Below are 12,020 nucleotides of genomic sequence, written 5' to 3' on the forward strand. Positions count from 1 at the left end.
AACTGCCGTAGCTTTTATTTTGGCAGTCACCACTGCTGTTATACTCATCCAAGCTTCTCTTTCTTTTAACATCTTACCTATCACATTGTACACATTTACTGAACCATGATCCAACATATCAGCCCTCAAGTCCCTCCACCTTGGGCATGAAAGTACTGTATGATCAGCAGCAATCCTGCCTTCCACAGTAGTAGCAAGCTCTATCATTACTCCTATTCAACCAATATAGGTAGTCCTAGAAGCACCCATGTCCAGAGGAACTGGGTGATGTCACTATGCCTCCTCTCTACCCAGCTCCTTACAACCCTAATGAGTTTACGGGTCCACCTCCCTGTTGTTGCCCATATTCCATTTTTCACTCTAGGCACTGTACATTTCTTCAACAGCTGCTTCCTTTTCACCCCTCCATTGCTATTGAGCATCTCAATTTCGCCTGTAAGTCAATAGGAGGTATTCCTGCTACTATCGATGCTGCATCTGCTCCTGTCGTCCAGTACCCAGAAATCACTCTCAGATTGAGCCTCTGCCATTGGCTTATCACTCTCTTCCTGTCATGGACCTTATCCAGTGCGCTCACCCAGACTGACACCCCCTAGGGCACTACTGACAAGTATACACCAGTCAGTAGCCTCCTCTTAGCCGTCTTGGGTCCGCCCTTATTGCTCATCAGTCTTAGCAGCACTTGGACCACTCTGTCTCCCTTTCTTGCTGCTTCTTCTACATGAATAAAGAAGGATCTATGTCTGTCCATCCAAATCCCCAGATATGTGCTGCCAAGCTAGGATAGACAAATGTTTTACCCACCCAGAAGCTAGGTGGTTTCAACTTCCAATGCCCAGTCATGACTACCACTTTTATTTTTTATTTTGTAATCCTCATTTGCAGTAAGTCACCTTCTCAGCAGATTTACTGCCTCCTCTCCCATATTAGAGGATCGTATCTCACTTTCAAATGAAATAAGTTTAAATGAAGTGTAGCAAAAAATGTATATATGTAATTTAATAGGCATAAAGAAAGTCATGTGGTGTCCACATTAGATTTTTTAACAGAAGTAGTAAAAAATGCAGAAATGAAAGAGAAGGAAATCAAGAAGAATGTGTTGGGTAAATTTGTATCTAAACCTAGATTAATGATTTATAAGAAAATTTACTCTTATTTAGCTCCAACATTTTTTAATCGTCTACCTTTCAATATTAAAAATGGCCAATAGAACTAAGTTTTTGAAAATGGTCAGGGAATTCATATTTCACCAGGATGATGTTTCTTCTTTCTATGATATTACAGAATAAGCGCAAAAGAATTCTAAAATCTATTTACTATTATTAATAGTAATTTATCTATAATCAACTAAAGATGGACGAAGCAGGAGCGATATAAAATGCCGAATAGCACAAGCTAAACGAGCCTTCAGTAAGAAATATAATTTGTTTACATCAAAAATTAATTTAAATGTCAGGAAAAGATTTTTGAAAGTGTATGTTTGGAGTGTCGCTTTATATGGAAGTGAAACTTGGACAATCGGAGTATCTGAGAAGAAAAGATTAGAAGCTTTTGAAATGTGGTGCTATAGGAGAATGTTAAAAATCAGATGGTTGGCTAAAGTGACAAATGAAGAGGTATTGCGGCAAATAGATGAAGAAAGAAGAATTTGGAAAATATAGTTAAAAGAAGAGACGGACTTATAGGCCACATACTAAGGCATCCTGGAATAGTCGCTTTAATATTGGAAGGACAGGTAGAATGAAAAAATTGTGTAGGCAGGCCACGTTTGGAATATGTAAAACAAATTGTTAGGGATGTAGGATGTAGAGAGTATACTGAAATGAAACGACTAGCACTAGATAGGGAATCTTGGAGAGCTTCATCAAACCAGTCAAATGACTGAAGACAAAAAAAAAATCTATAATCAAACAGTAAATCAATAATGTTTTCTTGTTTGTTTTGAATTTTACTATAATATCAATATTTATTTATTTATTTATTATTACTTTTAAGATCATATGGATCACTTTAGATCATTTTTTTTTTGGCAAGTTCTTTCTTTTCAATATCAATATTATTATACAAGTTAAAATTTTTATTGTTTGTATTTGTTTATTTACTTATGTATTTTGTATTTTACTATAATTACTATATTATTATGCAACAAAAGTTTGTTACAGTGGGTCACTGTGTTATTAAAATTTTGTAACCAAATTTAAATGTTTTAGGAAGCCAAAAAAAAAGATTCTTTTAGCATAATTTTAAGATTATGAACTGGTTAAAGTGCTTGAACAACTTCTGGCTCTTTTCTGCTGTATTGTTGTTAGAAGAGTCTATTGTTTGATCTTGTGCAGATTAATATTTTTAGAATATTGTGCAGATTCTTCTGGCTCTTTCTTTTTATGTTGGTGAAATGTGTTGTAATCTAAGGCAGCTACTTTGAAAAGTAGTAAATAAATAAATGCAGTTTTTATGTGTAAGTAATTAAGATTGGTTATATTTTTTAGTTTTGTTTTTATTTCAAAATGGACCTTACTTTAAAAATATATCTCGTAATATTTTTCATACATGTGTTGAGATTTCTTATTCTATGGGCAATATTAATATCAATATTTATTCAGTTCCCTAAAATAAATATTATTTCAACTATATTCTTTTAAAATAGCATTTTTTAAAACTAATGTTTATATTTATCTGCTTATGTAAGAGTTTAATTTTTTGTTACAAGAATTCACAATGCATATGAAGGTTTTATGTTTTTCTGGGTAATATTAAAAAATGAAATCAAATTCTGTTTAAAATAAAATATAAAAACCAAAATTGGATGTAAAATATTTAAAATATAAAAATCTAAAGTATAAGGAAATATAAAATAAAATAAAATATTACTACAGGGATATGGAAATACATGTTACTGAAGATGGAACATTATCAAGTGTGTTGACTGACCATAAGGCACCAGTTCTTTCAGTTGCAGTTGATCCTAAAGGAGAGTATTTTGTGAGTATTAAATTTTGTTATAGTGGTTTTACTGAATTTAATTGTTTTACCATTTATGATTTATCTCATTTTTCTTGGCAGCAATCTAAGCCAGCAATTAACCTTTTTATGCAACCCCTGAAAATAAAACAAAGTCGAAGTCCTTTGACAATCTTAAGCTGCAGCCACCATCTCACCAAGAAGTAGTTATATTTCTTAACAAAATTACAATTTTAGAGGTATTATATTATATTTATATTAACAATAAAAGTATTATATATCAGAGAGAGTTTATTAAAATAATTTGAAAGAGTTTAACTACTGAACATCAGATTATATAAGAGTTATTTTAACTTAAGAGTAATTTGAATTTAGAAATCTAATAAATCAAGTCATCCTGCAAAGTTGGATTTAAATCCTTTTATCATGACAGAGCTCTGACAAAATAATAATTGAGTTCACTGAATCATATGCCACCATTCTTGCTTAGGTACAGATAATTGTTTTATGACTACCGTTACTAACATACAAAACAATGATCTTCAAATTAAAACTAATTTAGGAATAAAAATAAAATAAATAAAACCATTAAATTGAATATAATATTTGACAAAGAATTCATCACTACAAAAAGAGGTTACATAATATAAAAATGCTACTAATGTTTGTCTGTGATGGTCATTCAGTAATCATGAATGACCTGAATGTGTAATCATGATAAATTGCTTTGGAGCTAAAACGGTTCATTTAATCAATGTGACATTTTTTCTCTTTTCAACAAAATCTCCACCAACATTAAAACACTTGTCCCAACTTTCAATCAGCTTATTTATGCCTCTGAAAAGAAATTATTGTCTTGATGTCAGAGGCAATTTAGCAAATTTTTTTTGACATCATTGCCATTAAACTTCTTAACAGTGAGCCAAATAATTGAAAGTAGGGCTAAGTCAAGACTGTGTGATGGTGAGGTTAGCTGAAGTGTGTATGGTTGAGTTAGCTGAACTGTGTGAGGCTGGGTGTTATTGTGAAACAGAATGATGCCTGCACTGAGATCCAGGGCATTTTTTTAACACTGCTGGTTTCACTTTGTGAAAACAAATATATATATGTTTTTTTCTGAAAAACACAGTATTACATTGCATTACTGTGACATGCAATAATGTTAATTGTACGCTAATTTAGAAAATCTGGACGACCCTTTGCATCCCAAAAAATTGTCATCATGATTTTTTCTGCTGATGGTTGGGTTTAGAATTTTTCTTGGCAGTTAATCTTGTGTTTTTCTGCTCTTGACTTTTTGATTCTGGTTCACTACGGTGAAACTGTCTCATCACAGGTTAAAATCGTGTGCAAAAAGCACCTTTCTGCTTTCTTTCAGCTCTGTACACATGCGAAGTCTTATCTCCTTATGGTGTTTTGTCAACTCAGACCTCATTTTGATGGGTTCCATCAAGATGCTTCAAGATGGGTAAAATAAATGCAAGTGCTTGTGTTACAGTACTTGAGCTTGTTGCTAATGATAATGTTACAAACTGTATAATTTGTAATTTTACAGTTATACATAACTCTCAATTGAAATCCATCAGTCTTAGTGGATGAGAAAACCATGCAAGTTTAAAACATTGGACTTGAATCTTCAATTGCACAACCAGAATGGGGCTCATCAGTCATTTAAGTTTGACTGTTTTCAAAATTTTTCTACCCACGTCTAAAAGTTTCTACAGTTCATACTTGTCAGTATTGCTTGATCGTACAAGAGTAAATGTTAATTGTTTTTTCATCTTTGGAAAGCAAAAAACAGATCACTGTTTAACTAATTCACTAACTTCAAGAGATCTCACCATTGTAAAATGAAATTTTGAGGTAATAAAAAAAAACAATTTTACTCAAGTAGCTGATCAGAAATCATAACAGAATTACCAACTTACTGTTCTGAAAGTATCATAACCCTCTTACCAACCTTTTGCCTCCATAGCTATTTGTCTAATTATTGAACAACACTTGTAGAGTGATTTTGTCCATTTTTTCTTTTATACCTGATGGTTACCACCAAAGCTGTTTATATGTTTTTGGAGCAGAAATTACCCTATATTTCGGCAGATAAGATGATAGTTAAAAATAGGCTCCCAAAATCTGGGGTCATCGTATAGGACAGATACAAAATAATTATAAATTGAAACACTCTGCACAACCTACAACGTGCAATCACTGGCTGCAACCTTTATGCATGCAATCATTGATTGCAATTGATATCATATTATTTAAATACGCCATGTGATAATATATTACATTGTAATAGTAAAACAATATTAAAACAAAATAAATATTAAAAGTTTTGTTTATTGAGCTACTGAGGAAAAACCAGACAAATTGTAATTATTTACTAGTATAGAGTAGGGTATGTTCACAAAATAGAATAGTCCATACAACACTTTTTTGAATAGTTAAGGTGATTACCCGAATCAGTGTAAATAGGAATAATTCCCTGTACGCTATACAGTATTGGTTATCCAGATGGTGATTGCCGATCTAAACTAAATCCGTAGGCCATTGATAGTTTGGGGGTCGTCTTGTAGGACAGATATATGTTAAAAATATAAAACATTGACAAAGATGTATACCTTGTCTTAACTGTAAATATACGGTATGTTCTTTATTTTCCTATAATTATGGAGAAAATGACCAATTTCAATGTGGTTTCTTTAAGTGACTTTTTACCTAAGAATACTTTTTGGCTGTTAATCCAAAATTGCATTTGCATTTATCACATGATTGAATTTTTATCAGAGCTCCCACTTTGAACATAGTGACCAGTTGTGTCATCACTTCCATTATTTTGACTTGTGTGTAAGAGCAAATGCGGCCATGGCCAAGAAAGCAGCTGGTTGCAAGCAGCCAATTTGTATGGAACTTATATGAATATATGGGCTGGGGCAACCAACTGGCCATTACAGCCAGAGGTTTGTTGTTCTGGCCACCATCACCAACTGAAATCTTAGAGCCAAAATTTGTATTGTAATGGTACGACACACACGCCAGATAGCTAGTATCCAGTCAGGCAGTGACCTCTTTAGTTTTATGTAAACATATTTTTCAAAATTTTTTCTTTTGATTCTTTTTTAAAATATTGATGTCAGAAATTGATTTTGGTACAGAAAAATTCATTTCTGAAATTGAAGAAAGACAAAGTTTATTGGATCTGTCTTCTGCTGAATATTTCAACAAAAATTTCTTTTGCACAGATGCATTAATGTGTCTGTACTTCTTATGTTGTCTGCAATTTTATTTAATAAATCATCAAAACTCCTGACTGACGTTCTTGTAAAATTGAAATTTTATTCATGTTGACGCAAATCACAAAAAAATTATGAAACATGCCTTTTGAAAAACAACTTCGTAAAATGGGATGTACCCAATACTTTTTTCTTTACTGTTTCAAGTGATTATATAAATACACACCTGTAGCTATCTCTGTGATATCCATCTTGTGACGGGATGGTGGAGACACAGCCACCATCTTTCCGGCTGCTTGTTTGGCTGTATGCAATGCAGCCATGGCTGCAGCTGCATAGTGCGCATTCTCCCAACCAGCTTGTATGTGTAAACATTTTTGCTAGCTCTAGTCCTAGGGGCTACAAATATTGTTAGTCAGGCAATGAGTAAAAGAGGACTGTAAGATTGATTATTGTTAGCATAGAAACAAAGGTTATTACTAGTACAAAATATATAATAATGTTGAAAAGTTAAGTCATACTATCTTTATTGTATATGTGAATTTGTATGCCTTAAAATATATATTAGGCTTGTCTAAAATATAGTTAAGACTGACATAAGAATTAGAAATTACTGATACTATAGCATTGCCTCCAGTAACCAACCAATATGTAAAATTATAGAATATGATAAATGCAAATTTCAACCTGGTAATATTAACAAGTTTAACTTTAATGCAAGTAAGGAAAATGCATGACATATGAAAAAGTGAAGTTTCAAACATTATTGAAATGTTGCATCATACTCCATGAGATCAACACTTTTAAAAAGAGTACTCTGGTGTTTCTACATCCCCAAAATAACTAACTGATTTGAGTTTGCTTGGTTTCTTCCTCTTTTTAGATTAAAAATTTCACCTGAAAGTTCTTTATTTGACATCATCAAATGACAACATGATGAATATGTTGCTACAAGATTATAACAAACTGGTTGAAGGCAGTTTCAGATGAAAACTCAGCAGTAGTACTGGGAATGGTGCAATGTAGAGAGACATTGTATGTGACATCATACTACATTGTACTTGATATCATATCATGTACATTGATGATGTTAAGTGTAATTCAGTTCATAAAAAATTGCATAGCACCATTCCTTTCTCATTACTTTATAGACACCTTTTATTTATTCATTTTTGTACATTAGCTGTTTTATTTATTTATTGTTTTTCATTAGTTGAATTATTTTCTTAGGCATCTTCAAGTTGTGATGGTTCTGTTAAGATATGGAAGTTGAGTAGTGAGATTAAAGAAGTTGTAACAAGTTGGGATTGTATACCAAAGAGTAATTCTGTTGAAACATCTGTCACACTTTGTAAAATTTCATGGGCTCCAATTACAGGATATTTATTGGCTGTCCCATGTGAAAATGAGATTTGTCTTTATGCACGTCATTCATGGCAGAAAACAATGTCTCTCACCATTCCATCAGTAGATAAGAAACAGGTAAGTTTTTGTTACTTAGTTTTTGGGAGAAATCTGTTTTGCAAACATATGATTGTGTGAAAAATTTTCAGATTTTATATGAAAAATTTTAATTTATAGAAATATTTTCTTACTTTTTGTAAAAACTTATAAAGAACTAACTATTTTAAACTGTAAAATAAAAATAAATGAAGATAAATAAAAATTTACTAAGATTTTAACTGTTGTTAAAATAATATTTTTATTCACAGAATGAGAGTTTAACATTTATGAAGTTTTACTAAGAAGTTAAATATTAATAAAAATATATTTCTTTGACCTGAATATTTTTTTTTAATGTTCAAGTACCCATTTGCCTGATCTCTGTGGTGGAGTGGTAGCGTCTCAGCCTTTCATCTAGAGGTCCGGCGTTTGAATTAGAGTCAGGTATTGCATTTTTCACAACTACAAAATTCATTTATCATTCATCAGTAACAGTAAGTGGATGTAAGCCTGTTTTACTTTTTCTTTTTCATCTTTTGTAACTGCATAGTTTCAAGTCTATTATTCAAGTCTGTTTGAAGGAAATCTTCTGGCCTTGCGGTCCTCCCAGTACTTTTTCATATGTTCCAATCTCCGTGCCCTTTCCAGTGTTGAAAATGTTTGTGTTGTGAGTTTCTTTCTTGTGTGTGTGAAATAAGTGTTTTTGTCCCTATTTTTTCGTTTAATTTTATCTTTGTGGTTATTTGTCTTTTGGTATAACACCATTTTCCTTCAATTTTTTTGTTAATTTATAAATAAATAAATTATGAGTTCAGTAGCAGCTAACAAAGTGAGTGTGTGTAATGTCAATAAAATATTTGTGAAATTGATTGTTCACTAAAACTAAATAAGTAGTTTTCTCAAATTTCCTAAACTGAATTTAAGTAAATATTGCTCATCTTCATCATCAACATTGTAGAACTTCAGTTTCCCAGGTGTTGTGTAGTAGTCTCTTCCATTTCATTCTGTCCAAGTAAATTTTTTCTGTTTCAGGAAGTGAGGTTCCTCTTAGGTTAAGATCATAGCTTATTTGGTCAATCTATCTCTGCCTTGGTCTTCCTACTTTTCTCTTGCTCGGTACTTTTGTATTCAACTATATTTGCAGCACTTTACTACAACTCATCATCCTTTTAATGTGGCTGGACCACCTCAGTCTGTTCCTATCATGCTAGACAGTGTTTTCATGAATGCAGCTTGTTGTTTAACATCTTCATTTTTAAGTCTATAATATCTTGTTTTTCTTAATTATTGTTGTTAAGAACTTCATTTCTGCTGATGTCCCTTTTGTTTAGTATACATGTTTCCAGACTGTAGGATATTATTGGTAAAAAGTATGATTTGAACATTATCATTTATACTTGGTATCTTTTCATTCCATTACAGCTTTGTAACTTGGTGGTAGAAATTAGAACCTTTATTTACTCTGTTCATCACTTCTTATTTGCCTAGGCCATCCTTTGCAAATCCACCGGGTTGGTCTAGTGGTGAACTCATAATCATTGCAGATCAGCTGATTTTGAAATTGAGAGTTGCAAGGTTCAAATCCTAGTAAAAGCAGTTACTTTTATATGGATTTGAATACTAGATTGTATGTACCAGTAGTGTTCTTTGGTGGTTGGGGTTCAATTAAGTACACTTCTCAGGATTGATCAATATGAGACTGTACAAGACTTTTAATTAGTTAATTAATTTTAATTAATTAAGCCATTAAATTGGACTTTATGTAAATTGAATATAATATAATAAATAATTTTATTATATTATATTAAATTACTTATAGTTTTAATCTTCTTAGGTTTTATTTTAAATTTTGTACGACAGCCTTATCCTCTCCTGGAGGAGAGGATAATGGTGTGGGAGCAAGAAAACATCTAAAGCGTAGGTCGGTAACCATGGGTGATCAACTCTCCGAGGAGCCGTACACTATGAGGGGCAGCTCTGAAACGGCAACTGCCACCATGGAGGGTAGCGATGGAAATTCCTCACAAACTGGTCATTAGGCGGGAGAAAATACCACCTATCATGTTGGACTGCCCCATGGAGTGGCCAACGCTGGCGAGAGCAATCTCTGCCATTATAAGAGGGCGCCTGGTATCCAAAAGCACCGGGCTATTTGTAAGACTGTAGATAAGCAGTGAAGGCGACTTCAGGGAAGTACAGAATTTTCTGCATTCCAAGGGAGTTGCCTTTCACTTCTTTCAGCTCCCAAAAGATAGGGGGGAGCTCGAAGTGGTTATCCGGGGCATCCCTTATGGAGCCACCCCAGAAGCGGTAAAAGAGGAGCTGACCTCGTTCAGTTACGAGGCAGTTTCAGTTTCAGCCTGGACATTGTCCAGGCTCTGCGATCTGTAGGGAGAAATATTGAAACTCCTGCCATTACTGCGTTCCGTTAGTACTTGTCCCGATGTAACAATATTGTCTACAAATGCCAGAGCATTGAAATCACTTCTTATTCCAAGTTTTATTTCATTATTTCATCTGTTGTAGTTATAAATAAAAGAGTAGATAGGGCACTCCCCTCTTAAATTTTGAACCATGATAAGTAGCTGCATCTGACCTGAACGGAACTTAAACATTCATCGTTCAGCATCTGAATTTTTGTGATTAGGATTTTAGGTACATTCTTCCTGATCAGGTGGTATTCCCAACCCACCGGGTTGGTCTAGTGGTGAACGCGTCTTCCCAAATCAGCTGATTTGGAAGTCGAGAGTCCCAGCGTTCAACTCCTAGTAAAGCCAGATATTTTTACACGGATTTGAATACTAGATCATGGATACCGGTGTTCTTTGGTGGTTGGGTTTCAATTAACCACACATGAATGTCAGGAATGGTCGAACTGAGAATGTACAAGACTACACTCATTACATATCATCCTCTGAAGAATTATCTTAACGGTAGTTACCGGAGGCTAAACAGGAAAAGAGAGTGAGAGATGGTATTCCCAAACCGTCATCCTTAGTACACTATCAAATGCTTTTTTGATCTTGCTGAATGCAAATATTGGTTTACCTTTTTCCTAATGCTCTTCTATGACCCTTCTTAAAGTAAATATGGGGTCTGTTATGTTACTTAATTCTTGGTCAATAATTTTTTTCAAGATCTTCAGCCCACAACAATAAAGTGATTCCTCTATTATTTTCATATTTCTGCCATGACCCTTTCTTGAATAATGGTATTATGATTCCTTTTTCAAGTTTGCTGGTGTCTTTTCCAAATTGCATTTAACACTCACCAACCACTGGTTCCCATAAATCCCAGCAGAGATTTATGGGCACCAGGATCTATATTTATGTACCAATGATCTACACTTATGTGGGATCAGTGGACACTGGTCATACCTATACTTAATTCATCCACTCCTGCTGTTTTTTCATTGTCTTTGGGGTTTTTGTACTTTGACCAAGTTATTGGTGGTTCCTCTTTGAGAACCGCTTCACAAGCTTACCTCTTCTCTAGGGTTATCATTTTTTGTTTCTTCTCCATTTAGAAGTTTGGGAAAATAGTTTTCCTAGCGTCGCTTGTCTCCATTTCATTACTAGCCAGTTTCCCTTCTTTGGTTTCTACACCTTTTAAATCTTTACTTTTCTTCTATTACTGATCACTCTATACAGTAATTCTTATTCTCTTTACAGTTCTCTTCAAGTTTTTCTGTAAAATCATTCAAACATCTATCCCTTTTTTTTAGCCATGATCGTTTTTATTTTTCATTTCCTTTTTGTAATTGTACTTGTCTTTGGTATTCTTTCTTATTGGTATCTTTTATTAATAATCTTGGCACTTATATTTTTCTCATATCAGCCACAAGTTAATGGTGGTCACTATTGAAGTCTTCACTCAGTATAACCTTCTCATCTTTTATTTGATTTCCTGTCATTCCCTCAAACAACATATAGTCAGTAGTTTTTATTTTCTCATCCTAACTATATGTACTTATTTTAGAACTTTCTTTCTTTAGGTCGTGAGTGCCTAGAACATGTTTATAATCATGTCTTCCAGTTCCAGTTTGTGCATTAAAATCACTTAACCAGAGTAGGTCTCACTCAGAGAACCTTCTCTGAGTCACAGTCTTCTAACTGTTCCTCAAACTCCTGTTTTAGGTCTTTCCTACTCCCATATATTTGAATTACAGTGAGTTTACTGTCCACATTAACTATTTTGGCTTTTATAATTCTTCCAGCTCTTTGCTTATCACAAATACCATCCCATTCAGTGATGCTTACCCATTACCATGCCAATACAACCTGTAGTTTTTTCTCAGTACTCAGTATCCTTTTACCTTTGTTTTTCCATTTTCTTTCACTTTTCCCCAATAGTTTTATTTTCCTTACTCTTCAGTTTTACCAG

General features: G+C 33.4%; 1 protein-coding gene across 2 annotated transcripts in view; it reads left to right on the forward strand.

The window, feature by feature from the left end:
- Ctf4 (Chromosome transmission fidelity 4) overlaps positions 1 to 12,020 on the forward strand; it is a 92,978-nt gene that overhangs the window by 32,931 nt on the left and 48,027 nt on the right. For both annotated transcript variants that reach the window (XM_075357015.1, XM_075357016.1), the window contains exons 5-6: positions 2,877 to 2,982; positions 7,425 to 7,676. In XM_075357015.1, the coding sequence (XP_075213130.1) occupies positions 2,877 to 2,982; positions 7,425 to 7,676 (358 nt within the window). The remainder of the gene's footprint in view (positions 1 to 2,876; positions 2,983 to 7,424; positions 7,677 to 12,020) is intronic.

This window comes from Lycorma delicatula, chromosome 2 (assembly GCF_047948215.1).
Source record: "Lycorma delicatula isolate Av1 chromosome 2, ASM4794821v1, whole genome shotgun sequence".
NCBI lineage: Eukaryota > Metazoa > Arthropoda > Insecta > Hemiptera > Fulgoridae > Lycorma > Lycorma delicatula.